This window comes from Westerdykella ornata, assembly GCF_010094085.1.
Source record: "Westerdykella ornata strain CBS 379.55 unplaced genomic scaffold EI97scaffold_1, whole genome shotgun sequence".
Lineage (NCBI taxonomy): Eukaryota > Fungi > Ascomycota > Dothideomycetes > Pleosporales > Sporormiaceae > Westerdykella > Westerdykella ornata.
The window spans coordinates 502,628-530,605 of record NW_022986851.1 but is presented as its reverse complement, the minus strand read 5'-3'; the positions used below and the strand labels follow the sequence as shown (position 1 = coordinate 530,605).

At 54.5% G+C, this 27,978-nt stretch overlaps 8 protein-coding genes across 8 annotated transcripts; 4 read left to right on the top strand and 4 right to left on the bottom strand.

Moving 5' to 3' along the window:
- Positions 1-122: 122 nt before the first annotated feature.
- EI97DRAFT_428867 (translation initiation factor eIF3 subunit) lies at positions 123-1,742 on the bottom strand. Its single transcript, XM_033797312.1, has 4 exons — positions 1,603-1,742; positions 1,409-1,494; positions 651-1,333; positions 123-600 (listed from the first exon to the last, which is right to left on the bottom strand). The coding sequence occupies exons 1-4, from the start codon at positions 1,619-1,621 to the stop codon at positions 585-587; spliced, it is 804 nt and encodes a 267-aa protein (XP_033658299.1). The 5' UTR covers positions 1,622-1,742; the 3' UTR covers positions 123-584.
- Positions 1,743-2,320: 578 nt separating this feature from the next.
- Positions 2,321-8,427, top strand: EI97DRAFT_428866 (clathrin heavy chain). Its single transcript, XM_033797311.1, has 9 exons — positions 2,321-2,556; positions 2,614-2,634; positions 2,704-2,730; positions 2,783-3,157; positions 3,207-6,705; positions 6,758-6,848; positions 6,898-7,540; positions 7,590-7,709; positions 7,764-8,427. Exons 1-9 carry the CDS (start codon positions 2,512-2,514, stop codon positions 7,998-8,000), a joined length of 5,058 nt encoding a protein of 1,685 aa, XP_033658298.1. The 5' UTR covers positions 2,321-2,511; the 3' UTR covers positions 8,001-8,427.
- A 1,724-nt stretch (positions 8,428-10,151) lies between these two features.
- Positions 10,152-14,833, top strand: EI97DRAFT_428864 (pyruvate carboxylase). The gene is made up of 8 exons (XM_033797310.1): positions 10,152-10,453; positions 10,510-10,802; positions 11,059-11,633; positions 11,693-11,964; positions 12,026-12,218; positions 12,270-12,968; positions 13,021-14,323; positions 14,385-14,833. Exons 1-8 carry the CDS (start codon positions 10,285-10,287, stop codon positions 14,487-14,489), a joined length of 3,609 nt encoding a protein of 1,202 aa, XP_033658297.1. The 5' UTR covers positions 10,152-10,284; the 3' UTR covers positions 14,490-14,833.
- Positions 14,834-15,412: 579 nt separating this feature from the next.
- On the bottom strand, positions 15,413-17,897 carry EI97DRAFT_446949 (Pkinase-domain-containing protein; the record flags this gene model as incomplete). Its single annotated transcript, XM_033800065.1, has 4 exons — positions 15,413-17,337; positions 17,387-17,703; positions 17,750-17,780; positions 17,831-17,897. The coding sequence occupies 4 exons, from the start codon at positions 17,895-17,897 to the stop codon at positions 15,413-15,415; spliced, it is 2,340 nt and encodes a 779-aa protein (XP_033658296.1).
- Positions 17,898-19,583: 1,686 nt separating this feature from the next.
- On the bottom strand, positions 19,584-22,334 carry EI97DRAFT_438205 (uncharacterized protein; the record flags this gene model as incomplete). Its single annotated transcript, XM_033799480.1, has 1 exon — positions 19,584-22,334. One exon carries the CDS (start codon positions 22,332-22,334, stop codon positions 19,584-19,586), a length of 2,751 nt encoding a protein of 916 aa, XP_033658295.1.
- Positions 22,335-22,485: 151 nt separating this feature from the next.
- EI97DRAFT_7498 (uncharacterized protein) lies at positions 22,486-23,376 on the top strand. Its single transcript, XM_033803048.1, has one exon. The coding sequence runs from the start codon at positions 22,638-22,640 to the stop codon at positions 23,214-23,216; it is 579 nt and encodes a 192-aa protein (XP_033658294.1). The 5' UTR covers positions 22,486-22,637; the 3' UTR covers positions 23,217-23,376.
- EI97DRAFT_428861 (uncharacterized protein) lies at positions 23,110-26,347 on the bottom strand. Its single transcript, XM_033797309.1, has 3 exons — positions 25,919-26,347; positions 24,374-25,819; positions 23,110-24,322 (listed from the first exon to the last, which is right to left on the bottom strand). The coding sequence occupies exons 1-3, from the start codon at positions 26,154-26,156 to the stop codon at positions 23,538-23,540; spliced, it is 2,469 nt and encodes an 822-aa protein (XP_033658293.1). The 5' UTR covers positions 26,157-26,347; the 3' UTR covers positions 23,110-23,537.
- Positions 26,348-26,484: 137 nt separating this feature from the next.
- EI97DRAFT_428860 (uncharacterized protein) lies at positions 26,485-27,801 on the top strand. Its single transcript, XM_033797308.1, has 3 exons — positions 26,485-26,609; positions 26,674-26,973; positions 27,028-27,801. Exons 2-3 carry the CDS (start codon positions 26,742-26,744, stop codon positions 27,777-27,779), a joined length of 984 nt encoding a protein of 327 aa, XP_033658292.1. The 5' UTR covers positions 26,485-26,609; positions 26,674-26,741; the 3' UTR covers positions 27,780-27,801.
- Positions 27,802-27,978: the final 177 nt, after the last annotated feature.

Sequence of the window (27,978 nt, the reverse complement as noted above, 5' to 3'; positions counted from 1 at the left end):
AAATCTTCGTGGATAGCAATACAGACGTTGGATCACGAACCAAAAGGGGTATGGACGGGTGACTACTCTGGTACAAGCGGTGGGGTCTTCCGATGTAAGGAGCTAGAGCTCAATTTTGATATGGTTACTTATCCGACTGTTACAGTTCCTCATAATCTAGATGCTGGCATGCGGCAACATCCACAAGCGACACGAACACTTGAAGCAAATAGGGATGTAGGAAAGTATACATCCTCATTAATGCGTCTCTATTATCATGGCCATTGCATGTACCATCCCATGATCCATATCATCTCCTCACCTCCCCCATCCATACCCTACCCCTCTTCCAAAAGAGGCTCAATGCAAGCACCCATCCGGATATCCTCGCGCAACGTCCAAAGGCGAACTCCATGAGACTGCAGAAGAGAACCCGAAACGCCGAAGTTCAGAGATACGTGCACAAGACAGACTGTACATCGCGCATGCTGAGAAAGGAGCTCGCCGATGCCGACCAGCATCTGCGTGCTCTATGCATCGCTGGAACGAGAAAAATTGAACTTTTTCGAAGAAAATCTGAAGCTCCACATGTAGTCTAATCCGGTTTACATGAAGTCGTCACTGAAAATGGTCAGTATGAGTACGGACCGGGCGAAGAAATGAGGACTCACTCTCCAAAGTCGTCATCATAGGCATTCGTGTCGACCGCAGCCCGCGAGGCCACCAGGCTGGTCTTGGTCTTGGCCGCCTTGGTCTTCTTACCACCCTTCTCAGCCGCCTTCTCCTCCTTCATCTTCTCATTGCTCAGCGTCGTGAGGCCGCTGGCAATCTTCTTGATCTGGTCGCTGGGGAGCTCCTTGGCAATCTGCTTAGTAAACTCCTGCAGGAAGAGTGTGTACTGCGGGCTCTTGGTGTGTGCGGTAAGCAGTGGCACAAGCGTCTCCCTAAGCTTGACGAACTCTTCCTTGTTCCTGGGGTTGAAGATGCGGAGAGCGCCGAGGTCCACGGCCTTGGTGGGATCACTGTCGTCTGCAACGGTGATGGGCTTACCGGCGCGCCTGTTGCTGATGCCGAGGTCGCCGAAGAGATCTTCAGCATGGGCGAGGTCAGCGTCCTGCTCGGTTTTGCGGAGGCGTGCGCGACGGGTCGCCTCGTCTTCCTCCTCCTCGTCCGACTCCTCTTCTTCCATCTGGCGGCGGCGCATGTTTTCTTCTCTCCGCTCCTGGATGCGCTGAGCTTTGGACTTGTGGTTTGCCTTTGCTTCCGCCTCGGCTTTGGCCTTTGCTTCGGCGGCCTTCTTCGCCTTCTCGCGCTCGACTTCCGAGTCCTCGGCGGCGTCCCAGGATTCTAGGACCTGCATGTGGTCAGCAAGTATTTTCAAGGGTGCGAGCCGGACAGGTTCCCGGCTTCTGTAGCAGGGCTAACGTACATCCTCGTCTTCTTCATCGTCGAATTTGCTGCGGCGGGCAATGACGGGCGGCGAGGAGGGAGGCGTGCTCTCCGACTCTTCGTCGTCTACAAGAAGATAATTAGCAAGGAGGCACCTCCAGAGTCAAGCGCAGAGTACACAGAGGTAGGCCAGGCCTCCATCTCTCTCATGGCTCTCGCTGGCAGATGACGTACCCCACTTTCCCGGAGCCATGATTGCGATAACGGGTTGTGTAAGAGGCTGTTGTTCGTTTATGTGTATCGAAGCGGTTCGCTGTTACAAGCGTTGTCCCGTGGTGGGTGCGACGGCGCCGAATCTATGGGGGTGTGGTGAAATGTGCGGGAAACAAGTTGTGTGTGGAGGGGCAGGACAACGCGACAAAGTCCTGAAAAAAGGTCGCGGTCGGGCTCGGCGCTGATTGTTCTGCACCGCCACAAACCTTGCCTGTTGCTGCCCAATTGCAGTCGACGCCGCATCCGCCCGGTTCTACGTTGGCACATGGAGGATGGATACAATTATGAGTACCACTGGGCTGTCAAGAAGCTGTTTCTGAGAATTCTGTATTTTAGTAGGCGTCGGTTCACGTAAGACATCGGGATAACTTCAAGGTGACATCTGCTGTCCTAAGAGCAATCATTGGCGACTATCCGAGCTTTCGTGCTTCAAAAGGGTGACGGAAATAGCTCTATGTGAAGCAACAACCTCAAGTCAATTGAGTCTCGAAGGCGCATTCCCACCGTACTCGATTAGTATGGTGTCAAATCCGACGCCTAGTGCAGACAAATCCGTTTGTCAATCGAGAAGTGTTTGATAGGCTCCATGCGCCTCCAAACAATCCCCATGCCAAGCGTCACGTGTGCCTCCATCCACGTTACGAAATGTGTGCAGTCGACCCTGGATGAGCTCCTTTCTGGAACGACCATCACCACCAAACAACCCATCCTTTCTCTCTCCCCGCGTCACACCCCGCCCTCTCTCATTTTCTGCGTGCGCTTCTGCCATTCTTGCAGCTGGGGTCTTCTTCTCTCTTGCTTTTCTGTCGATACCCTTTCTCTCGTGCCGCCTATCTCTCCCGGTGAGCTAGGAGCTGATTTGTCGCAATCATGGCGCAGCGGCCTATTCCATTGCAGGTGACCCAGCCTGTGCTGGTATGTTGCTGTCTGAATATCGTCTAATGAGAAGAAGCTAACTATAGGAATCTCTAGCTCACCAATTTGAACATCCTCGTACGTTCCTGAGCCCATGGCCTGCCTCTTACCTCCTTCCAAAGACACAATACGCTAACAGAGGCGCAGCCGTCTTCTATATCATGGCAGAACTGCGTAAGTTGTCGTTCACCGCAATCTCGATCATCTTCCGACTAACGATCCCCAGACGCTAGAGTCGGACCACTATGTCTGCGTGCGCCAGCAGTCCACCGATCCCAGCTCCCCTTCCGAGACGGTCATTCTTGATCTCAAGAACCTGAACAACATCATTCGGCGACCCATTCGAGCCGAAAGCGCAATCATGCATTTGACCGAGCCGATTATCGCCCTACGCGCCCAGTCACGGACGCTTCAGCTCTTCAATTTGGAAACAAAGCAGAAGCTGCAGACCTATACCCACGGCGAGGACGTCGTCTTCTGGCGGTGGATCAGCCAAACTACTCTGGCCATAGTCAGCGTCAAGTCCGTGTTCCATTGGGACGTCATTGGTGCCCAGGCAGCGGTCCCTGTGAAAGTCTTCGATCGTCAAGAACAGCTCGAGGTTGGGCATCCTGACAGCAAGCTGTGAACTCCAGCTAAATCAAGTATAGGGTAACCAGATCATCAATTACGTCGTCAACGATGACGAGAGTTGGATGTGCCTGGTGGGCATCGCCCCCGCGCCAGGAGGCGGTATCCGTGGTAATCTGCAACTCTACTCCAAGGCCAGGGGTATCAGCCAGCCTTTGGAAGGCCACGCCGCGACCTTCGGGACCATTCGGTTGGACGGCGCCTCCTCAGACACCAAGCTCTTTGCGTTCGCGGTCCGGTCTGTGACTGGGGAAGCGAAGCTCAACATCGTCGAGGTTGATCACAACCCCGCGAATCCGCCTTTCCCCAAGCGTTTAATTCCTGTTCATTGGCCTGCCGAGGGCACCGGAGACTTTCCGCTCGGCATTCATATCGCCCATAAATATGGCCTTATCATGGTTATCACCAAGTTCGGCTTCATCCATCTGCATGATCTCGAAACGGGCACTGCCCTGTTCCTGAACCGGATATCCGAGGAAACGGTCTTCACCAGCGCCCGAGACTCGGACGGACGAGGAGTGGTTGTGATCAACAAGCGCGGTCAGGTTTTGCACACTACCATCCGTGAAGACGCTCTGGTCCCTTACGTCATGGACAACCCAGCGTGCTCGGAGATCGCCTACAAGCTCGCATCGAAAGGCGGCCTCCCTGGTGCCGACCAACTTTACCAGCAACGCTTTGAGAGCTTGATGCAACAAGGCCAATATGCGGAAGCCGCAAAGGTTGCTGCCACTTCTCCGCGAGGTTTCCTGCGCACAGGGCAGACTATCGCAAGACTCAGGGCGGCGCCTCCCCAAGAAGGCGCCAAGGTCTCCGTTGTCCTGCAGTATTTCGGTCTCTTGCTGGACAGGGGCACTCTGAACAAGGAAGAAACGCTTGAACTTGCTCGTCCAGTTCTCGCGCAAGGCCGGAAACAACTCCTCGAGAAGTGGCACAAAGATAAGAAGCTCCATGCTTCCGAAGAGCTCGGTGACCTTGTTAAACCACATGATCTCAATCTCGCACTTGCCATCTATAAGGATGCAAATGTGTACCAAAAGACAGTTGCGGCACTGGCCGAGTTGGGCCATTTCGATCTCATCACAAAGTACTGCGACTCTGTCGGCTACCGACCCGATTACAATGTGTTGCTGCAGCATATTGTGCGGGTAAGCCCTGATAAAGGAGCTGAATTCGCCAGCACACTGGCGAAACATGAAGGCGGTCCGCTCGTCAGCCTCGATCGTGTGGTGGACATCTTCCAATCGCAAGGGATGATCCAGCAAGCAACATCCTTCTTGCTTGATGTTCTCTCCAACAACCTGCCTGAAGAGGGTCACTTGCAAACGAAGCTGCTGGAGATGAATCTGCTGAATGCGCCCCAAGTCGCCGACGCCATCCTCGGAAATGACATGTTTTCGCACTACGACAAGGCGCGGATTGCTCAGCTTTGCGAGAATGCAGGTCTGCTCACTCGTGCCCTAGAGCACAATGACGACCCAGTCGCCATCAAGCGCATCGTTGTTCAGACAGACAAGCTTCCTGAAGAGTGGCTCATCAATTACTTCGGTCAACTCACGGTGGAACTCTCCCTGGAGTGTTTGGATGAGATGCTCAAGTTCAATATCCGCCAGAACCTGCAGCCGGTGCTCCGCATCGCCCAAAAATACTCGGATCTCTTGGGACCCAATAGAATCATTGAGTTGCTGGAGAAGTACCGCACCGCTGAAGGGTTGTTCTTCTATCTCGGTGCCATTGTCAATGTCAGCGAGGACAAGGATGTAGTGTTCAAGTACATTGAGGCGGCGACAAGGGTTGGACAGCTCAACGAGGTCGAACGGATCTGCCGCGAAAACAACTACTATGATCCCGAGAAGGTGAAGAACTTCCTCAAGGAGGCGAATCTTCAGGAGCAGTTGCCTCTTATAATCGTCTGCGATCGGTTCAACTTCGTCCACGACTTGGTCCTCTACCTTTACAAGAACCAGCAATTCAAGTCGATCGAGGTCTACGTCCAGCGTGTTAATCCTTCCAGGACTCCCGCCGTGATCGGAGGCCTCCTCGATGTTGACTGCGAGGAGAGCATTATCAAGAATCTCTTGGCTTCTGTGACGCCTACCTCTATTCCCGTCGACGAACTTGTTGCTGAGGTCGAGTCGCGCAATCGTCTGAAGCTCCTGCTACCATTCTTGGAGCAAACTCTTGCCAGTGGCAACCAACAGCAGGCTGTCTTCAATGCTCTTGCGAAGATCTATATTGACAGTAACAACAATCCGGAGAAGTTCCTCAAGGAGAACGACCAATACGACTCGCTTGTTGTTGGAAAATACTGCGAGAAGCGCGACCCCAATTTGGCATTCATTGCTTACAGCAAGGGCCAAAATGATCTTGAACTCATCAACATCACCAACGAGAACTCGATGTTCAAGGCTCAAGCACGGTACCTTCTGGATCGAGCTGATCTTGAGGTTTGGGAGTATGTCCTTAGCCCCAACAATATGCACCGTAGGTCGCTTGTTGATCAGGTAACATCTACGGCCGTGCCAGAAAGTCAAGATCCTGAGAAGGTTTCGCTTGCTGTCAAGGCCTTCCTCAGCAGCGACATGCCCGGTGAGCTGATCGAGCTCCTCGAGAAGATCATCCTGGAGCCGTCCAGTTTCAGCGACAACCCGTCGCTCCAGAATCTCCTCATGCTTACCGCTGTCAAGTCCGATCGGGGCCGCGTGATGGACTATATTCACCAATTGGAGCACTACACGCCTGATGACATCGCTGAGCAGTGCATTGAGGTGGGTATGTATGAGGAAGCTTTCGAGATCTACAAGAAGCACCAGAATCATGTTGCTGCCATCAATGTTCTCATCGACCACGTCGTCAGCATCGATCGTGCCCAGGAGTATGCCGAGCAGGTGGATACTCCAGAGGTGTGGAGCAGGGTCGCCAAGGCCCAGCTGGATGGTCTACGTGTGACTGATTCCATTGAATCTTATCTCCGCGCCCAGGATCCCTCCAATTTCCTCGAAGTCATTGAGATTGCCACCCACGCTGGTAAGGATGAGGATCTCATCAAGTTCCTGCGGATGGCGAGGAAGACACTCCGTGAGGTGCCTGTGGATACCGCACTAGCGTTCTGCTATGCTCGCACCAACCAGCTCCCCGAGCTTGAGGATTTCTTGCGAGGTACTAACGTTGCTGACGTCGAGGCATCTGGTGATAAGGCGTACGAGGAAGGCTATCACGAGGCAGCGAAGATCTTCTACACCAGCATCTCCAACTGGGCCAAACTCGCAACCACTCTTGTATATCTTGAGGACTACCAGGCTGCTGTTGAGTGCGCCCGCAAGGCAAACAGCATCAAGGTCTGGCGTCAAGTGAGCGAAGCTTGCGTTGCTAAGAAGGAGTTCCGTCTGGCCCAGATCTGCGGTCTTAATCTGATTGTCCACGCCGAGGAGCTTGCGGAGCTGGTCAAGCAGTACGAGCGCAATGGCTATTTCGACGAACTCATCAGCCTCCTCGAAGCAGGTTTGGGTCTCGAACGTGGTAAGTGGCATGCCAACAGCACTTCGGTTAACTCAACTAATAACGGCCCCAGCTCATATGGGAATGTTCACCGAGTTGGGCATCGCTCTGTCCAAGTATCATCCTGAGCGTGTTATGGAGCACATCCGCTTGTTCTGGTCTAGGTTTGTCGGCTCCTGTGATCGCTGTATACATGTTCTCACAAGTTTTCAGATTGAACATCCCTAAGATGATTCGAGCCTGCGAGGAGGCTCATCTCTGGCCAGAGGTAGTCTTCCTGTATACCCACTACGATGAACCCGACAATGCGGCGCTTGCCATGATGGAGCGTGCGGCCGATGCTTGGGACCACCAGTCTTTCAAGGATATCATTGTCAAGGTCACGAACCTGGAGATATACTACCGTGCAATCAGCTTCTATCTGGAGGAGCACCCGACGCTCTTGACGGATCTGCTGCAAGCGCTGACGCCCAGGATCGATGTCAATCGCGTTGTGCGCATGTTCCTCAAGTCGGACAATGTTCCTCTGATCAAGCCATTCCTCCTCAGCGTGCAGTCGCAGAACAAGCGCGAGGTGAACAATGCACTCAACGATCTGCTCATTGAAGAGGAAGACTACAAGACTCTCCGAGACTCGGTCAACAACTACGACAATTACGATCCGGTTGAGCTGGCTCAACGCCTCGAGCGGCACGATCTGGTCTTCTTCCGCCAGATCGCAGCGAACATCTACCGCAAGAACAAGCGCTGGGAGAAATCGATTGCTCTGTCCAAGCAAGACAAGCTGTTCAAGGACGCTATTGAGACCGCGGCCATGTCAGGAAAGCCTGAAGTTGTGGAAGACTTGCTTCGCTACGTAAGTGTTGCTCTTGCAGGCAACAGCACAGTGACTAATCGTGGAACAGTTTGTCGACATTGGCAGCCGCGAATGCTATGTTGGCATGCTCTATGCCTGCTACGATCTCATCAGGCCGGACCTTGTGTTGGAAATTTCCTGGCGCCACGGCCTCCATGATTTCACAATGGTAAGCCGGATTGCGGAAATTGCCGGTATGAGTCCGTGGCTAACGTTGTTGCAGCCGTACATGATCAACTTCCTTGCGCAGCAGACGGCGACGATCGAGGCGCTGAAGAAGGACAATGAGGAGCGCAAGGCGCGCGAGGCGTCACAACAGAAGAAGGAGGAGGAGACTCCCATTCTGGGAACCCGCCTGATGCTTACACAAGGACCGATGGCGCCGGCACCCTCACCTGGTCCGTATGGACAGTCCAATGGGATTGCTCCGCAGCCCACTGGGGGCTTCCGTGCCTTTTAAGCTCCTCGACGCCTTCACACTATGACATGAAGTGTGAAGGATAATCGGACGGAATGTAGTCCTGCCACCTGTTCTGAAGTGCATGGGAGCGAGCGTTTGCAAAAGCGGAGGATAGTGGGCTACTTTTCTGGGTAGTGGACTTGGTCGGTTTCCTTGCCGATTGCAAGCAGTGTATTCTACATGGCGTTTTCAAGGGGAGAAATGGAATGTCTGGAGCATGAATGCAAGTCCAAGACGTTCTGTAGTGTATACTATAATGATTGATCCTTTCGGTGTCATAACCCTGAGATTGGCGAGATCTGAAGGCATTACGCTGTATAGGGGCTATATGAAGAGCGAGGAAGTACTGCTTCTTTTTACATCCGACTGAACACCCCCATGCAGTTCCTCTGTACTGCTGTTTTCTAGGTCTAATTCAACAGCTAGCAGTCACAGCAATCTAGCAGGTCTTGCAGTTAGCTTTGTCGCGCGGCTCTATCTACGCATAGTAAGTTCTAAAACGAAACTCTACCTGTCGCATTAATAGATTGTAGCTAATAGCTTGCGAGATGTAGGTAATTCCACCTACAAAGGAAGTGCAGCCGGATGTTTAGTCGGTGTGGAAGCTGCAGTACACAGTACATATGACCGATGGGCGCCGACGCTAAGCGAGAGAGTGAACAGCTTGGAGTGTTCTTCTGCTAGGCTGGCGTTGCTTTTTCTGCCCGTGCCGAAGTCGTTACCTACTGCCTGTGTTCAAATCCAACTGAACACCACCCTGCACTTCCTCTGTACTGCTCTTTTCCGCTTCTAAATAAGCTGCTTGCAGTGCAGCAATTTTACAGATCTTGCAATTAGCTTTAAAGCGTCTCCGTCTACGTATATTAAGTTTCTAAAGCAAATTTCTACTTGTTGCATTATTTAGATGTAGCTAATAGGCTTGTGCAAGGTAGCGAATCTCAACTACAGAAGAACTGCAAGGAGATGTTTCGTCGAACGTGCGCAGCCGCAGTAGGTATCTGCACATGGACACGAAAAAATAGAAGGCAAAGCCAGGGCGGTGAGCTGGTGGAAGGGCCTTGGAAGAGACCGTGGTGGAGAGGAAAAACGGCAAGGGAGCCGGAAAATTTGCGAAAGAAGAGTCACGAAGGCAAGTGCCTCGCCAGGGGGGATTGTTGACCCTCGATGAACGTGGGATGGCATTTTGCCAAAGGTTGATGAGGCTAGACGGTGGGGGGGAGGGGAGCGTTGGCAATAAGTTTTACAGAGGGGAAATTCGAGATCCACACGGCACAGATGCGAGGGGTGATGCGAGTGACGCAGTGCGTGATGAGAGACGGCGGGCCAGCATGCGGAATGTGCGCTTGTCGATAAAGCTGAAGGAGGGGCAGAAATGCACGAGCGGCTGGAACAGGGGGGACTGGCAGAGAGCAAGTGAATAGTCTCTGAATGTGACACTGACTGAGAGTGGGATGGGGAAGCACAAGAAGGAGGGGAAGGGAAGCCATTCACTGTGGCTTCCTGCAGCTTTACCCCGACATTCCCCTCATTCAGCACCGCATTCTCATTTGCTTTTTTTTTTCTGCGATACGGTAGATCTGGACTCCCCGCGGGTTCTCCCAATCAACCAATTCACCCTGTGTGCCTCATCCGGGTTGGCGGGCTAGGGATGGGGTGGGTGGGCATCTGCCATCGCCTTCTCACAGATTGATGATATCGTCAATCAGACCCCCAGTCCCGCATCCAGTGCTTCTTTTCAACATCCAACTGTACAACCCCCTGCACTTCCTCTGTACTGCTGTTTTCCATATCCAATTTAAACAGCTAGCAGGCGCAGCAATAATAGGAGGTCCTGCAATTAGCTTTGTAGCGCGCCTCTACGTATAGTCAGTTCTTAAAGAAAATTCTACCTGTCGCATTATGAGAGTCGTAGCCAAATGACTTGGACTGGGTAGGTAATTCCACCTACGGAGGAATTGCAGCCGGGCGTTCAGTCGGACATGCCCAGGTGGAAAACCGCGGTAACAGTGGACTAGTCACTAGGGTGTGTAGGTTCGCCCGTGTCCACCGCCTACGTCGTGACCAGTAGGCTCCGTGACTTGCTCAAGCTTCCCGCCAAGCCTCCCGTTCTGCTGGTTGACGCAAATCCGATACCGCCCTGCCCACCTGCCTGCACCTCCATCTGTTTACAAGTACTTATTTCTTCGCCCTCCCTCCTCGGCCCTTTTTTCCCCAACACCACTCTCCAGCCTGCCCTTTACCACTACTTCTTCTCCCTCCTCACCCCAGGGTGCAGCCAGCAATCATGGCCGCCCCAGCTCCTTCAATGGGAGTCGAGAAGCCCGCTGCGTCCTCGTCCGCCATTGATGAGAACGAGTGGGATGACGAGCATGGCGAGCACCACCCGCACCGCAACTCGGTGCACCACAAGTTGCGAGCTACCAGCTCAATTATGCAGCTCAAGAAGCTTCTCGGTACGTTCAATGGCCCTCTACAAGCTTCTCCGCGCGCCCTCTAACCATCAGAGCAGTCGCCAACCGGGGAGAAATTCCCATCCGCATCTTCCGCACAGCCCACGAGCTGTCTCTTCACACAGTCGCTGTCTACAGTCATGAGGACCGCCTCTCCATGCACAGGCAGAAGGCAGACGAGGCCTACGAGATTGGCAAACGCGGACAGTACACTCCCGTGGGCGCCTACCTGGCCGGCGACGAGATCATCAAGATTGCCCTCGAGCACGATGTGAACATGATCCATCCGGGCTACGGCTTCTTGTCGGAGAACGCAGAATTCGCACGTAATGTTGAGAAGGCCGGTCTTATCGTGAGTACTCCCATTATTTCTTCTGTTGTTGCCATGACCAAGGAGCATTACTTCAGTGTGGTCGGCAACTTATCTGGTGCCCCCCCTCGGAGGTCCGGTGGCTGACGCACGCGGGGCCGGCTACATGCATTGACATGCACTGGAAAAGCACTGTCTCTGCACGGACCGGCGCCGATCACTGGAGCTGACATCCAGATTTCTCCTCTTCCGTTTTGGGCACAGCATGTGTAACATGGGCTTACTTTATTTCTTGTAGTTCGTTGGGCCGTCGCCAGACACCATTGAGGCCCTCGGTGACAAGGTCTCTGCCAGGAAGCTTGCCATCAAGTGCAACGTCCCCGTTGTTCCCGGAACAGAGAACCCCGTGGAGCGCTACGAAGACGCCAAGGCCTTCACCGACGAGTATGGCTTTCCCATCATCATCAAGGCGGCCTTTGGCGGTGGTGGTCGCGGTATGCGAGTCGTCCGCGAGCAGAGCGCATTGAAGGATGCCTTCGAGCGCGCAACCTCAGAGGCCAAGTCCGCCTTCGGCAACGGCACCGTCTTCATTGAGCGCTTCCTCGACAGACCCAAGCACATTGAGGTCCAGCTTCTCGGTGACAACCACGGAAACGTCGTGCACCTGTACGAGCGTGACTGCTCCGTTCAGCGCCGCCACCAGAAGGTCGTCGAACTCGCCCCGGCCAAGGACCTCCCCATCGACGTCCGCGACGCCATCCTAACCGATGCCGTCAGGCTCGCCAAGTCGGTAAACTACCGCAATGCAGGAACTGCGGAGTTCTTGGTCGACCAACAGAACCGCTACTACTTTATCGAGATTAACCCCAGAATGTGAGTGACCCCCAGCCAAGCCAGCCAAGCCCTCAGCATTGCTAACATTGTGCTTCCAGCCAAGTCGAGCATACCATCACGGAAGAGATTACGGGTATCGATATCGTTGCGGCTCAGATCCAGATTGCCGCTGGAGCTTCGCTCGAGCAGCTGGGTCTCACACAGGATCACATCTCCACCCGGGGCTTTGCCTTCCAGTGCCGCATCACTACCGAGGACCCTGCCAATGGCTTCTCTCCCGACACTGGAAAGATTGAAGTGTATCGGAGTGCAGGGGGGAACGGTGTGCGATTGGATGGTGGCAATGGCTTCGCTGGAGCGATCATCACCCGTACGTACATTGCTCAAGCCATTCACCGTGGACTACGACTTGCTAACTTCACCACCACCAGCTCATTACGATTCTTTACTGGTAAAATGCTCATGCCATGGATCGACTTTTGAAATTGTTCGGAGGAAGATGTTGCGAGCGCTGGTCGAATTCCGTATCCGTGGTGTGAAGACCAACATCCCTTTCCTGCTCAAACTTCTCACGCACCCCACCTTCATTGAGGGCAACTGCTGGACAACGTTCATTGATGATACGTAAGTTTGAGGCACCAGATAATGTCTTGGTATGGTCTGACAATGTGCCAGCCCCGAGCTGTTCGACCTCATCGGCTCCCAGAACCGTGCGCAGAAATTGCTCGCATATCTTGGTGACCTCGCAGTCAACGGCTCTCAAATCAAGGGCCAGGTCGGCGAACCCAAGTTCAAGGGTCCGATCCAGATCCCCACCATCGTTGGTTCCGATGGCCAAGTCATTGATACTTCCAAACCGTGCACCAAGGGCTGGAGGAACATCCTGCTCAAGGAGGGCCCAGAGGCTTTTGCGAAGGCTGTTCGTGCCAACAAGGGATGTCTTATCATGGATACCACATGGCGTGATGCCCATCAGTCTTTGCTTGCAACTCGCGTCAGGACAGTCGATTTGCTCAACATTGCCAAGGAAACCAGCCACGCTTTCTCCAACGCATGGGCTCTGGAGTGCTGGGGTGGCGCCACCTTTGACGTCGCCATGCGCTTCCTTTACGAAGATCCTTGGGACAGGCTCCGGAAGATGAGGAAGCTCGTACCCAACATTCCCTTCCAGATGCTTCTTCGTGGCGCCAACGGAGTTGCTTACAGCTCCCTTCCTGATAACGCCATCTACCACTTCTGCGAGCAGGCAAAGAAGAATGGTGTCGATATCTTCCGTGTCTTCGATGCGCTGAACGATGTTGATCAGCTTGAGGTTGGTATCAAGGCCGTGCTCAAGGCTGGAGGTGTTGCTGAAGGCACTGTGTGCTACTCTGGGTATGTTCCGTCTCCTCTTTCCTTCGGAGTAGTTTATTTCTAACGTTACCAGTGACATGTTGAATCCCAAGAAGAAGTACAATCTTGAGTACTACCTTAGCGTAGTCGACAAGATCGTTGGCATGGGTGCTCACATTCTCGGCATCAAGGATATGGCCGGTGTGCTGAAACCTAGGGCTGCTACTCTCCTTGTCGGTGCTATCCGCAAGAAGTACCCCGACCTCCCGATCCACGTCCATACCCACGACTCCGCCGGTACCGGTGTTGCCTCCATGGTTGCCTGTGCTCAGGCTGGCGCTGATGCCGTTGATGCCGCCATTGATAGCATGTCGGGCATGACTTCTCAGCCCAGCGTTGGTGCTATCCTGGCTTCCCTCGAGGGCTCCGAGTTCGACACCGGTCTCGATGCCCACGCCATCCGCAATCTCGACGCCTACTGGGCTCAGCTCCGCCTCCTGTATTCGCCATTCGAGGCCGGTCTCACTGGTCCGGATCCGGAGGTTTACGAGCACGAGATTCCCGGTGGCCAACTCACCAACCTGATCTTCCAGGCCTCTCAGCAGGGTCTCGGAGAGCAGTGGGCTCAGACCAAGAAGGCTTATGAACTCGCCAACGATCTGCTCGGCGACATCGTCAAGGTCACACCCACCTCCAAGGTTGTCGGCGACCTGGCGCAGTTCATGGTTTCCAACAACCTGTCCTACCAGGACGTTCTCGACAAGGCTGAGCAGCTCGACTTCCCATCCTCTGTCTTGGAGTTCTTCGAGGGACTCATGGGCCAGCCGTACGGTGGGTTCCCTGAACCGCTCCGTACCCAGGCTCTCCGTGGTCGCAGGAAGATGGACAAGCGACCCGGTCTGTACCTGGAGCCCATTGACCTTGCCAAGATCAAGAAGGACCTCAAGCAGAAGTGGGGCGACGCCACTGAATGCGATGTCGCTTCCTACGTCATGTACCCCAAGGTCTTCGAAGACTACAAGAAGTGGACCCAGAAGTATGGCGACTTGTCCGTCCTTCCCACGCGCTTCTTCCTCTCTCGTCCGGAAATTGGCGAGGAGTTCCATGTCGAACTTGAGCCGGGCAAGGTGCTCATTCTCAAGCTGCTCGCCATCGGTCCGCTGTCGGAGCAGACGGGCACGAGGGAGGTGTTCTACGAGATGAACGGCGAGACGCGTACCGTCACAGTCGAGGACCAGCACGCTGCTGTCGAGAATGTCAGGCGCACCAAGGCTGACCCGACGGATAGCAGCCAGGTTGGCTCGCCCATGTCTGGTGTGGTTGTGGAGGTTCGTGTGCACGAGGGGAGCGACGTCTTGAAGGGAGATCCCATTGCTGTGCTGAGCGCTATGAAGATGGTGAGATTCCTCTTTATAAAAATCCCGTTTCCGTCGAAGAGCTTGCTAACAGTTTATGTAGGAGATGGTTATTTCGGCGCCTCACTCCGGCAAGATTGGCAGCCTGTCTGTCCGCGAGGGCGACTCGGTCGACTCACAAGACCTTGTCTGCAAAATCGTCAAGTAAGATAAACAATTGCGAGTGCTTGGTTGCTTTTCTTTCACAAGGAGTTGGCCTGTGTCGAATATCCTTGATCTGCTTTGATTTGGACTATGTTTTCGGGAGCTTTACTTACCTTATGATGAAACAGTGAGTAGATTTTCAATATGAGCGACTTCTTCAACTTAAACCACCTTGGCTATAATCGGCAATCAGCAGTCCGAATGATCCCTTTGTCGGCATCCGATTCACAGATCACGATTACTCCGTGACCGGGTGCATGGGTGGTTTTGGTAGACTAGGTGGTGGAAGGGTGATGGAAGCGTGGGCGTTTAGCTCTAGGCCACCAAAGCGAAATCTTTCCGCTATCATCTCGTGTGCAATTGTGCGTGCTTGGGGTATTGTTGTGCAAAACACTGTGATACCTTAGGTGTGGTGTTTGCCTGATTTTCCCCATGACCGACAATCCAGCTTGTAGTGGATCAGTCACAACCGAGATCAGACGAAAGCGCGACCATACATAAATTCATCCAGCACCACAACTTGGAGATATTGAATCCTATACATGCAAACGCGGTTGCATTCGATTTAACTATGTTGAAAATTGTATTGGAATATAAATCGCCATTATAGCACCAAATCCCTCGTACCATGAGACGAATCCTGCGAGGAGAACCTTCCATGAGCATCCTCCGCAGTCGCGATACATAGCCATATGTGATCCGGAGCCTTTTACGTTCTCCTACTCGCCATAGAAGGAGTCTGTGCCCACCGAAATTGAAAACGTCAATCGTGACCATCATGATTCATTGCAACATAGATCCGTCGTGCATAAAAGGTGGCGAGGGTGGTTCCAATACTGCGCAAAGCACGGCCCGTCTTCCTCCTGGTACGATATAGGTGGAGGTCGGGGAGTCGCACTCACATCCATGGCACCCTCGTCAGCACCCCTAGTCATCCGACGGTTCCACGCGGACTAGGACTTCCTCAAGGAAGCCCTCGAGGAAGTTGGTGACGCCTCCGCCCATGCCCACGGGCGACTTGGCATCCCAGAGGTCGAGCATCTTGAGGTCCTCGATTACGCGCCGGACAATCTTCTTGACGTTTTCGTGGGCATCGTTCCTCTCCTTTCGGCGCTCCAGGAATCCAGTCGGGTCTTTGAAGGCGTTCTTGCTTTCCTCGCGATTCTTGGCGGAGATCTGATGGGCTCGTCGCGCAACAGCAGCCTCCAACGCAGGGACAACGACACCATGCAGTGCAGTGATCTCGGTAGGGGCAGTCGGTGACTGAGGAGAGCCCGTCGTCCATTCTGGAACGTCGACGGGGGTGTTCATGGCCGGTGAGGTGCAGACTGGCGAACCGGGATTGCTGCCACGAGGTGCCCAACTTCCGAATATGGCCTGTTTGTTGGTGGCGGAGGATCCAGGACGTGAGACCGACACCTTGCTATTCGGCGGACTAAACGGAGGAAGCGGCTTTTGACCCTCGAGCGTCGCAATAGTGAGTCCCACACCAGACAGTGGAAGCTGCGTGCTCTCACTGGCAATGGGTATGTGGCCAAGGGGAGGGAGAGGCTTCTGCAGTTGAACCATAGCGGGCTGGGAAGCCGGGCTATTGTCACTGTGCAGGGCCTTCTTCGATCTCCTACCTGTGCTACTGATGAGCTTACTCGACGTCTTGCCATTGGTATCAGCCCCATCTAACAACGCCTTATCCTTCTTTTCCGTCATCCCGTTCTTCTCCTTGTTTTTATTCTCCTTGTCATCGTGGGGCTTCTCGTTCAAGTAACTCTCTGGGTTCGCTACCACACCGCTCCCTCTAGCCTTGTAAGGCGGGATATCCAAATTAAGACGGGGGAGGACGGATGCACGGGTAGGGGTCGGTTCAGCATTAATGCTGAGTTCCATGGCCTCCATATCCGCCGCGATCGAACGCTGAAGGTAGTCATCGTAGTCGCGGGCCAGGGGGGTGATGCGACGTCCCTGTTGGGGGGAAGGTCTTTGTGGAGTGGACAAGATGCCCTTGGTAGGGGAGCCGGGGGAGAACAGAGCTGGGACCGCAGACTTCTTTGTCAGTGAGGATGGCTGGTAACGGTTCGATGGCAGCAAGGGTACAACTTCCTTCGCCTTGTCCGGGGAGACGGGCAATGGAATGTTCGCAGCAAGCTTGGTAGGAGACAGGGGACTCATGCGCACAGTGTCATCTATGTCGGCGTTAACATTCTCATCTCCGCTGTCAGGAACAGGCTTTCTTGGCGGGGAGACGTTACGAGCATTCGCGCCAGCGGCGGTGATAGGGCTCAATGCAGTGGTACCTCGGGAATTGGTTTTGAGCGGACGCACGGTGCCAAAATCCCACAGGTCCTCGTTGACAGGCTTTCGCTTCTGTGGCGTCGTCTCATCGGACGACTCCTCCTGCTTCGGGTTGCGTAGCTGCCATTCCTGATATCGGGCGATCAATGGCTGGAGACGAGCAGCCTTTCCAGCCTTGCGCATGAACGGATGCTCTAGTAGCTGCTTGGCGGTTGGACGCTCGCGGGGGTCTTTCTTCAAGCATTGGCTTACGAAGTCCTTGAAAGCCGGAGACCACTCGCCCTGAAGCGTCGGTGGTGGATTCTTTGGGATCAGGAACAACACCTTCATAGGATGGATGTCAGCGTATGGGGGTTCCCTCATAGCAAGTTCCAAGGCGGTGATGCCAGTTGACCAGATGTCAGCTTTGCTGTCATAACCCGATTGTTTAATAACCTCTGGCGCCATCCAGAACGGGGTACCGACGAAGGTGTTCTTCTTGGTCATTGTGGCAGAAAGCTGGCCGGAGACGCCGAAGTCAGCAAGTTTAACTTGACCATTGTGGCTCACGAGGATGTTTGCGGCTGGGTTTGGGTTAATTGAGAGAACATGGTTAGCGGCCGGGGAGCCCACCTTTGATGTCGCGATGGAGCTTGTGATCATCGTGGAGGTACACAAGACCGTTAAGGAGTTCCTTGAGGATAACAGCAATCTCGCCTTCGCTAAGAGGACCCGGCTTCATCAGGTCGGCACAACTGCCACCAGAGCAGAATTCCATGACGATCCAGAGATCGGAGCCGGCCATGAAGGAACCGTAGTACTGCGTGACGTATTGAGAGTTCATGCCAGAGAGCATGGCAATCTCGGTGATGATGTCGTCTACCTCATCTTCCGCATTCTCCATGTCGACGATTTTGATAGCCACAACTTTGCCAGTACGTCGATCGATGCTATACATGTCAGGAAGACGGACGACCGTGAGGATGCAAGACTCACCCTTTGTAGACTTTGCCGAAGCTACCACCACCTGTGATGTCGTCAGAGTCCCGTCTCGTAACTACACTTATGTGTCCTTACCGATGCATTGCTGCTTGGTATAGAGCGTCTCTGGGTTCACCGACCCGCTGGCAAGCTCAGCCGACATGCTGTACGAGTGTCCTCACGAGCGTAGTGTCTCGATGGTGTGTATAGAAGGAGGGTAGCCTTACAGGCTTCGAAAGAAAGATAGGAAGGCACAGCGGTGAGGGGGGATGGAGTCGACAGATGAGACGATGATTAACGAGTGCGGAGCGAGCGGTGGAGAGGAAGAAGAGCGTGAAGGGTCCGGCGAAAAGATGATATCGTGATCGCTAGCGGCGAAGCTGCGCTACGTGATCTCGAGGGGAAGAAGGAAGGAGCGAGGAGGGCGTTGTAGTGAAGGGGGGGAAAGCGCCTGCCTGTGGGCGATGTTAGCTGGAATTTGTATGGCTTGAAAGGAACTCTTGCGGTCAGGGCGTGGTGCTGCAGGGACTGGTAGTGAAAGACTCTGGCATACACCAACTGCACTCCACCCTCAATAGAATAGCGAGCGTAATGTTACTGTACGTCTTCCGCGTGTTCCGGGCCTTCCGGCGCAGGTAATGACGCTGGTGGAGTCCCCGCGACGACGGTGTTGTGTAAACAAGAACTGAGGCTGGAACCCCGGTTCACATTTCCATCTCCTTCAGCCACAGCGCGAGCAATTGAGAAGGTCACAATACAGAGGGGAAAATTGATTCTGCCTTCCTGGGCGAGCGAGTGGTGATGGATTGAGAGGGCTGCCAGCTCTTGGGCACTGCCTGTTTACCTCTCTCCGTTGTCATGGATGGGCTGGCTTGCCCCGGCGCGTCGAACAATGGACAGGGATTAGCGCGGGGAGCTGTTCGCTGATTCTCCCTCACTTGCTCTGCATTACCTATGTAATGAACCTCATGGCTTCATCGATGGGAAGCTCAGCTTACGTCGCTCAGCTCCTTGAAGGTCCAATTCACCGGCAGTGCATAGCCTTGTGAAAGCAGCAGCTTCGCTCTCCCGGTGCTACGGAGGGGGCATAGAGCTGTTTCGCCTGGCCGTTCCTTATGCGTCTTGATTCGCCCACGGCTCACAGTAAGCCAAACTAGGTAGCATAGCTTCTGGATACACGCAATGCTGTGATCACACAGGCTGGCGATGAGGATAGAAAAGAGCGGGATCCGTTGGTCTTCCGGTCTTCTTAAGCGCATGAATACAGATGCGCCTGACGACACCTCTCCCGACCCGCCCGACACAGCGAATACACATGAGAGTTGGAAGTTTTTTGCAGCTCACATTATGGCGTTCATTGTAGCTAATAAAGTACATGCTAAGCTCGGCATGGGACACACCATACATATACCGAAGGGTGGAATGCGTGACACGTTGCCGTAAATGGAAAGAAAAAGTGAAGTTCCTCCGCAGCTAAAGGGTATCTATACTAAGGCCGTTGATCGTGCATAAACATAACAGAATGAAAGGAGAATGAAATCGCTTGACCATGAATGCAATATGTCCCTCAGCCTCCCATATCGTGACCACGATGACCCGAGACGCCTTGGAGTGGCCATAACCTGAAAGGAAAGAGCACTAGAATGCAGATGGACCATAAAGCTTCGGTGTGAGCAAAATCGGTCGACCTCAACCGTCTATGGTGCTGCTACTCCACGACGCCCAAAAGCCCGAAACCCGTGTAACGTAGACTAGTAGAAGAAGCGCCATCGCACCATGGCCGAAGTGCAGGAAGTCGTCGTGGTTGCGGGCGAGACAATAGGCCCGAACAACCAGCAGCTCTGAACATCTAGAAACGGCGTCGGACACGCTCAGCCAGAGAAGGAAACTCCTCCTCGGGCTCCTCCTCAACTGGAGCTGGTGTGCGACGGACGCGGTGACGGTGGGCACGCCGACGATTGTGGCTCACATTGCTGGCAGAGTCGTCGGGTCCAATGTCGCTGCGTAAGTCATCGAGATTGTCTGCGTCGAGATCCGCAGCCGGTGTAGCGATACGAACCTCGATTCCTGGTCCTCCACGACGAGCGCTCTCTGCCATGAGGATGTTGGAATTACGAGTCCTGAGTTTCGCCCTAATGGCCTCCGCCTGGATGTGCATGTGCTCGAAAACGTTCTCCAGGATGTCCATGGTGTGGTAGATATTCCTCTCAACCTCCGACAGGATGGCACTCTCAGTCTCCTGATCCAATTGAATAGGGGCAGGCCTCGAGCCAGGACGCGTAGAACCAGGGCGCGAGGCGACGGAGTTGAATGGAGTAGGCGGGACGGGAGGTGCGGTGGTGTCGCTCGAGCCGGCAGTGTACTGCGTGGTGCTGTCGGCGCCAAACTCGTCGCTGGCGGTGATAAAGCCATCGAAGCGACCAGATACCAACAAGTCCCATTCGTGAGTTCGAATCGCAGCGATGGTAGCCAGGACGTCATGCATGTCCGGGTTGCGGATCAGGTACATAACCACCAGCTGGTCTCGGGGACGCGTAGACAGGCGGTAAAGGCGCTGAAGCGCGATGGCGGACTTGTTCAGGAGGGGGGAGCTGCCATGAGTCTGCGTGGGAAGTTGTTGGGGGACGGCGGAAGGGACATGACCAAGTCCACACAAGAGCGCATGGAACATGGGCCTCAGCTCGGGCTCGAGGCGGGTCATCATTGCGAACGTGAGAGTCTCGTCGTCGACCTCATCCGGCGCGGATTCCTGCTGATCCTGTAGCCAGGATTGGACGAGCGTTTTGGTCTTGCGGGATTGACGTGCATACTGAGCGCGGTACTCCTCGGGCACGTCGACATCGATCTCTTGACAAGGAGTTTGAAGGCTGGATATCCCAAGCGCATCCGCCGTATTGTGGTTGTCAATGGGCGGCCAGTGGGGAAGGTCGAGGCGGCCAGACACGAACTCCAGAACTCTTCCCCAGTTGACTCCAGCCGTATCATCGCCACGTACATGGCCATTGGGGTTGTCCGCACACATGAGGCATGAGCAGAACTCGGCAGAGATGTCTCTGGCGAAGACGTGCTCCAAGCGGTCGAGCAGACGGCGAGCAACCGAATAGTAGCCTGTTGCCATTGCCAAGGAGCCGCCGCGGTCGAGGACGGTGTTGTAGGCGTCAAAGACGTCCTGAAGTTCCCTGAAGAGGAGTCGGGCTCTCAGATCGAGCTGCTCGTTGGGTCGTGGTGATGCGTAGCTTGAGTATTCCACGGCCTCGCCGCCACCAATGGCTGCAAGAGGGTGGCGCACAACTGGACGAGGAAGACCGCCGTTGGGAAGTAGGTAATCCACGCGTGGGGCGAGGGAGTTCAGGACGGGAGGCGGAGGTGGTGGAGGCGGTGGAGGAGGAGGAGGCGGAAAAGACGCGTCACTGTGCTCCGGGTTGACTGACTGCGAGCGAGAAGCAGTGTCTGCAAAAATCTCCACCGTGGGCGGCCTTTCCTTCTGTGCAGCGATCACCGAGGGCAGAACAGAATGCTGAGTGGGAGTGAGGGGAGAGGAATCGACAACGGATGCGGGGGAGGCGTCCGAATTTATGGGTGACGGCACGCGGTGCAATCGCGTTCCCCCTGGGCCTAGCGCGACGCTGGTAGCGTCCGAGTCTGTAGTCTGCGTCAACTCGGAAGCCTGACGTGACCTGCTCGGTGCGGGAGCAGCAGCATCTCCAGACACCTGATCACGATGCTCGGACTTGGGGAGATCAGGGGAGCGGCCAGGCGGTGCGGTTGGAGTTTCGAGGCTGGCACCTCTGCCACCTGAAGCAGCCTGTTTCACGGTGCTGGGATGCGAACTACCAGTCCTCGAGGTGAGGTCAGTCCCATAGGTTCCCGTATCATCTTGACGAAGACTAGACCGAGAGGCACCAAAGCCAGCTCCAGAGGCATCACGAGTGAGGCGTGTGCCGCTATCAACGCTGCGCCGTCCTCGCTCCATCTCACTGCCAGGCCGCATCGTGTCCGTTGTTTTCCTCCTCATACTGTTGGCACTGGCCGTTTTCCTCAAATCCGCCCCAGTGGTTGCGGTCAGGGGAGGGCTGGGCGGGGCTTTGGCCGGCGAAGCACGTACATGCTTCTTCTCCGAACCTTCCGCCCTATCTTTGCCATCTCCATCATCGCCAACGTCGGTCGCCTCAGGTGTGAGAGGCGATTTCCTCCTATCCCCAATGTCCTCCCGAGCGTAGATGTTTTCCTTGGCGTATGACTTGTTGAGCGAAGGGTATGCGGATAGGCTCGAGCGTGAGCCATTTCTAGAGCTCAGGGAGCCTCCCAGCGAGCCTCTCCGCTCCATTTCTGGTACAACGCACATTCGGTGTTTGGTCGGTGTCTGTGGGGTGGACGAAGGCGACCGGATGCGCTCTCTAGAGGGGTGTTCGCGAAGATGCTCTCCGTCACCACGTTCGCCGGTTGAGGTGATGGAGCTAGGTTTTCGTGATGACCGGGACGATTTGCTCTTTCTGTGTCGCTCTTTTTTCTCGTCCGCATCCCTTTCCTTGCTCTTTGGGCTGCTGCGGTCCCGGTCTACGTCCTTCCTGCGTCGTCGGGTTTCGGAGGAGCTTAACATAGTTACAACTCGGGGGAAAGAGGCACAGTACGACTACAACCAAGAAAACTGCTGCGGCGCAGGTATATCTGCGTCAGCTACTCAACGTGGTAGAGATCGCACCAGCGCGGTTAAAGGGTGGTGCGATTGGATGGCCTTGCGGGTGCGGGTTGCGTGCGCCTATCAGCGAATGACGCCTCCATCCATCAGGAAGCAGGGCAGCGAAGTTGTTGGGGGAAGATGCTCTATATTTCAGCGATCGAGGGCGAGTCCAGAGTGAGGGGCGCGGTGTTGGTGGATGTTCTGCAGGTGTTCTGACGTGGAATGCACCTGGACAAGATCCAACCAGGCCGGGATTCCAAAACCAGTTTGGCAGCTTTTGCTCTTCACCACCCTTCCGCGACCCATCACTGGCCAAGCAGCCCTCTGAAACATGGGGCGCCACACAGAATTCGCAGGGAGGGAGCGCCGACGACGCCAATGAAACGCAGCCAGCTCAGCCGCTGCCCCAACCCAGCCCTGGAGTGCCGTGAGGGATCCTCGGTTGGTGGACCTCCCGCTTTGGAAGTGCAACCTTGGCGGCTTAACCCATTCAGCGACTGGAGTAGTCACCGCAGGCTCTTTACGCAGCAGTCCTCGAGCTTTGCACGTTTCGATGAAAGGAAGAAACATAATCGAAGTTTCCTTGATGCCATGGGCGCTAACTCAGATAGGCGGGCGCGCTTGGTATTTCTCTGCATGCGAATGGTCGGCGCCTTCAAAGATGGAAATGTGCTGGTGGAGATGGATGCGTTAATAAAAGTAAAGACACGGTATCATTATTTATATCTATTTGGACAATACTCCGTGCTAGCTTCACGATTAGCTCAGCTGGTTTTCTCTAGATTCCGGTTGGTCTCCTAATAAACGACTAGGCACTATTCCGGAGCCACCCTATCGCCAAGGCATGACGTTGACTGGCCGGTATGCTGCAGGACTATTACTCGCGAAGATATGTTCAAACTCGATCAATACTTATATCGGTGGAGGAGTGGAAAAGTCAGCCTGTTTGTACAGGAAAACCAAACGCCACTATTACAACTTCCATTCCAGTCATGGAAAATGATATTATGACACCCAGGCCACCCTCTACCTGTGGGTAGAGAAAGAGAGGCTCCCGTCGTACCAGACACAATTTTGGCGGGAGACACGGCATCGATGCCCATCCGGCGTTGCTCTCGACACCTAGATGCCAACTTCACGGAATCTGGAGTCCCGTTTGGGACTTTCCTCCCGCCCGGTTTGTACTTCCTGCGCTGGCAACTTCGGCGGTGGAGCAAGCTCCTCGTCGAACCCATCCCTAGACTCCCGTTCCTCATCATTGACCCCGGCGGGCCCAGGACTGGTCGTACCCGGTCGCTGTGTCGATGGACTACGGCCCACATCCGGTCCGGACGAAACGGGCGGGACTTGTGGTTGCTGTTGCTCAGCCGACCGAGGAATAGACGGAGTGGCATCTTGATCTGACTGCGTGGGTGGCTGGCGAAGGGCTGCCCCGCCGATAAAACCTGGCGTTTCAGACGCAGCGGGTGCCGGGGCGAGCCGTGAACGTCGTTTGAATTTGTTGAACAAGCCTTTGAAGCCCCTGGACTCGGACGGCGGACTGGTGGGCTCTGGTGGAGACGTCGGAACAGCGCCCTCCGCAGACCCCTCTTCGGCCTCAGTCTGCGTCACTGGTTCACCTGCAACACCGACTGCGTGCGGGCCCTCGCCAGAAACTCCTTCAATCGCTGTGACTTCCTCCGTCATTGTCGCGGGAGGAGGTGCCGACGCTGCCACGACAGCCTCTTCCACCTGCTCCTCCTTGTACTGCGCTTCCGTGGCAACATGCTCCTCCTCGGCCTTCCTTCCGCTCTCTTCCGGCTTACTCTCGTCCTCAGTCGCCGTCTTCTCTTTCTCTATCGACTTCATCTCTTTCTCTGCCGCCTTCTCTGCCGCACTTCGCTCTTTGGCGGCTAGTTTCTCCTCGCCTGTAATTGTTAGCACGAGAACCGTACCTCTCTCAGGTTGTAGATGCTCACGTCTGAAGCGTTTCTCTTCGGCTTTGATCTCAGCAGCTCTCTCCTTCTCAATGCGCTGTTCCCTTTTCTTCTCTTCTAGCTCGAGACGTCGCTCTTCTTCCTCAGCTCTGCGTTTCTCAGTCTTTTCGGTGATCTCGTCCAGAGTTGGTTGGACCTTAGCGAGAGCGATGGCATCAATCTCCGCCTGAGACATGAATTTTCCATGCCCAACGTACACCTTTCCCCGATCCTCCATCCGCGCCTCACTCTCTGCTGCCGCTTTGGCACGAGCCCGGGCATACCGTTCTTCAACCATTGAGGGCGACATATAACCGGTCTGCTCAAAGACTTTCTTGTCTAGGCTTTCCATCTCCGCCTGGACATTACGTAGTGCTGCAGCGAGCAGCTGCTTCCTGTCCTGCGCCCGTTTCTTCTCATCCACTTCGGCCAACTTCTGGTTGAACTGAGACATTTGAGAGCGTATCTTCCATGATTGGAGTTCATCTTCGTCATCCGAATCGACCAGTTCAGAACTGGTAGAGGCACGTCTACGACCAAGCCGGAGCGAGAGTCTGGTCCGAGCCGGCTTCTCGTAGCCGTAATAACTACGGTACGCCGCCTCCTCGTCGAAGCCGATCTTGGCCAACCGTTCGGCTGCGAGCTTTTGAGCAGCTTCCTGAATACTAATGTATTTCATAGCCTGTTCTCTTACATCTGGAGGCTGACCGGTCTGCGGGTGCTTAGGGTCGTACATCTTTCTCGCCATAGATACCGCGGAGGCCCGCAGTGCATCTTGCCTTCTCTTCTCCTCGACTTCGACGGACACGGGAGGGGTCGCAGTATACATGTCTCTAGAGACCCTCGCATGCTGTATGCGAGCAGCCTCCATTGCGTCAGAGCCGAAACGATCCGAAGGCATAGAGGTGGTTTTCGTTGAGGGCCTATGAGCCACTGTAGCGGCGTTGAGCGCGTTCTTTTCTGAGATCTCAGCATCAGGATAGATTGCAGGTTGCTCAGGGGTTGACTTTGCCCGTGGTCGTCTAGAGGGGGGAACCGCTCCTGGCGCAGCAACCGAGGAACCACCATCTTCGTGTTCAGCATACCCGTAATCCGCTTCAGGAACGGCCCTTTGTCTCTGCACGGCCAAGTTCGCCGCTGAGGTGCCACGCACACTAAGCTCCGGCATCCGGCGATCCACATTGATGCTGCCTTTGTGAGCAAGCACTGCAGCTTTTGATCCAGCAGCGCTAGGCTCGGGCTGCCAAAGAGGTGGCATCTTGTAGTCCTTCGCGATGAGGGCGGCTCTGCCTGCTGCTGGAGAACGTTCAGGCTTCCACCACTCAGGGCTCTTTCTGTTTGCGTGCGCAAGGTTCGCGGCAGTGTTGGCGGATATGTGAGTGTCTATACCGACAACAGGAAAGCTAGGAAGTTCGTGGGCGCGCGCGTGCTTCAAACTCGCTGCGGCACCTTTGACTGTCAGCTGGGACGGGCCAAAAGGAGAAGTGGGCGGAGCGGAGATGGCTTAGGTGACGGCAGTGAATAGAGCAGAACAGAGATTCTGCTTACTTGCTGTGGACAGCCTTCCATCTGGACCAAGAGGATTCATTTCTCTTTGCGTGGACACTTGCGAAAGAGTGCTGGGATTCAAAGCAGGGGCGGAGGCATGGTCTTGAGAAGTGTCCTTTGTCTTGTGGGCCGAAGAATCGGGACAACGCAGACCCATCGTTTCGACAGCGTTATCCGTATCATGGCGTGGGTTTTGTGGATTAGGTCCCTGTTGCGCCGTCTCTGTCTGAGTAGCCATTGATGCGCGTATTGCTTACGAAGCGGATGCACTGCCTCTGGTGGCCTTCAAGAGTCAAGTCCGGGGATGGTGAAAGGACCATAAGCGTGGCACAGTGGAGGGCCGCGCAGCGATAGAGCGTGGAGAAGCAAACGCCATAGTTGAGGAGGAGTATGATGATGATACCAGAGGTTGGTGCGTAGAGGCTCATGATGTCACTGGGGGTGTGATCAACGTTCGGGATCCCCGGGGCCGTCTGCACAAGACCAGTCCGTGTTCGGAGGCCCAGTTCTGGGCATGGCGGCCAGGGTCCACCCCATTCCAGGCCCTGATTCTATCAACAGCCAAAGCCTGGGCTCCATCACCCTACTGCCTCTTCTCACGTCCGACTGAACACGACCGTGCGCGCTGCGCGCAAGTGTTATTAACCTTCTAATTGGCTCTTTTTTGCTTCTTGACGGCGCCTCTGTCCAGGTACAATCACCTTTCCACAGTGCTCGAGTGGCGTAATCAGGGTAATCTACCTAACTCGGAATAGAAGTACACAGGGTTGTTCAGTCGGATGTGAGAAGAGACGGAATACTCCTTTCTATCCGGAGAAATAAAATGCACGTGGGCGACCAGACTCTACTACCCAGCGCAGAACGATCAATCTACTATGCTAGCAGTGCTCCATTAGCCCACACACCGAATACCCCGCCAACCCAGTTAACAACCATCCCTAACTTCCGAGATGTTGGAGCCATCATCAATGGATACAAGCCCTCGAGCTCTTTTGGGGAAAACACCGCTCGACAGCCTTTGAGGACTGGGATCCTGTTCCGAGGTGCCCGTCCTGGTATGTGTCTACAAGCACCCGCTGGAAGATACTTATTCGAGCTAACCTTTCCAGATGAGGCGTCGTTCCAAGATAAACAGCGCCTATTGAAGGATTATAAAATAAAAAGCATAGTGGATTTGAGGACCAAAACAGAACATATCGAACAAGCGAGGCGACGCGATGCCAGAATCAGAACCTCTGCCGCAGTCCCACAATCGAACGAAGATGTTGCGAAGCCCCTGAAGATTCCTGGAATCAAGTATCATGATATCAACTTCAACGGCTCTGCTTTTTCCCGCATGCTGATTTCCAAGCTGTCCTGGCTCGAGTTCTTCTGGCTCATTGTGCTCATGCTTTTCGGATATCGACTTGACGCTGTCAAAATCCTCGCGCCGCACATGGAATCAATGGGCCTCAGCGGCCTTGCAACGGAGTCTCTGGATGTATGCACCAAGGAGGTTCGGAAATTCTTCGAAGTCCTGACGGATGAGCAAAACCTCCCTGTATTCGTGCATTGCACGCAGGGGAAAGATCGAACCGGGTTGGTCATCATGCTCGTCCTCTTTCTGCTGGGTGTCAGTGAAGATGCGATTACCTATGATTACATGTTATCGGGTCCAGCATTGGAACCCGAGAGGCAGGAGCGGTTGAAGGAAATTGCAAGCATTGGACTTTCAGAGCACTTTGCAAGCGTCCCTCCTGATGTTGTTGAACTGGTTCATCGGCACATCCATGCGAGATACGGAGGGATAGAAGCGTATTTGGAATCAGTCGGGGTTGACATCTATATGAGAAATCAGGTGAAGCGCTTGCTGCTTGCGTGATTGCTTGTACCCGAATACAGAGGTACTAGTCAATATTTTAAGCTGCAGATTCTCGCGCTCCCTTCCATTGTGGACTGGCTCTCAATATAGCACTTCCAATCCCCCCCTTATAGGAATTAGTGTGTATGTAGGTACTAAACGCGACCTCGGGACATGGGATGACTTCACCACGTGCGTGCACTATGGTCCAATCTTGCTG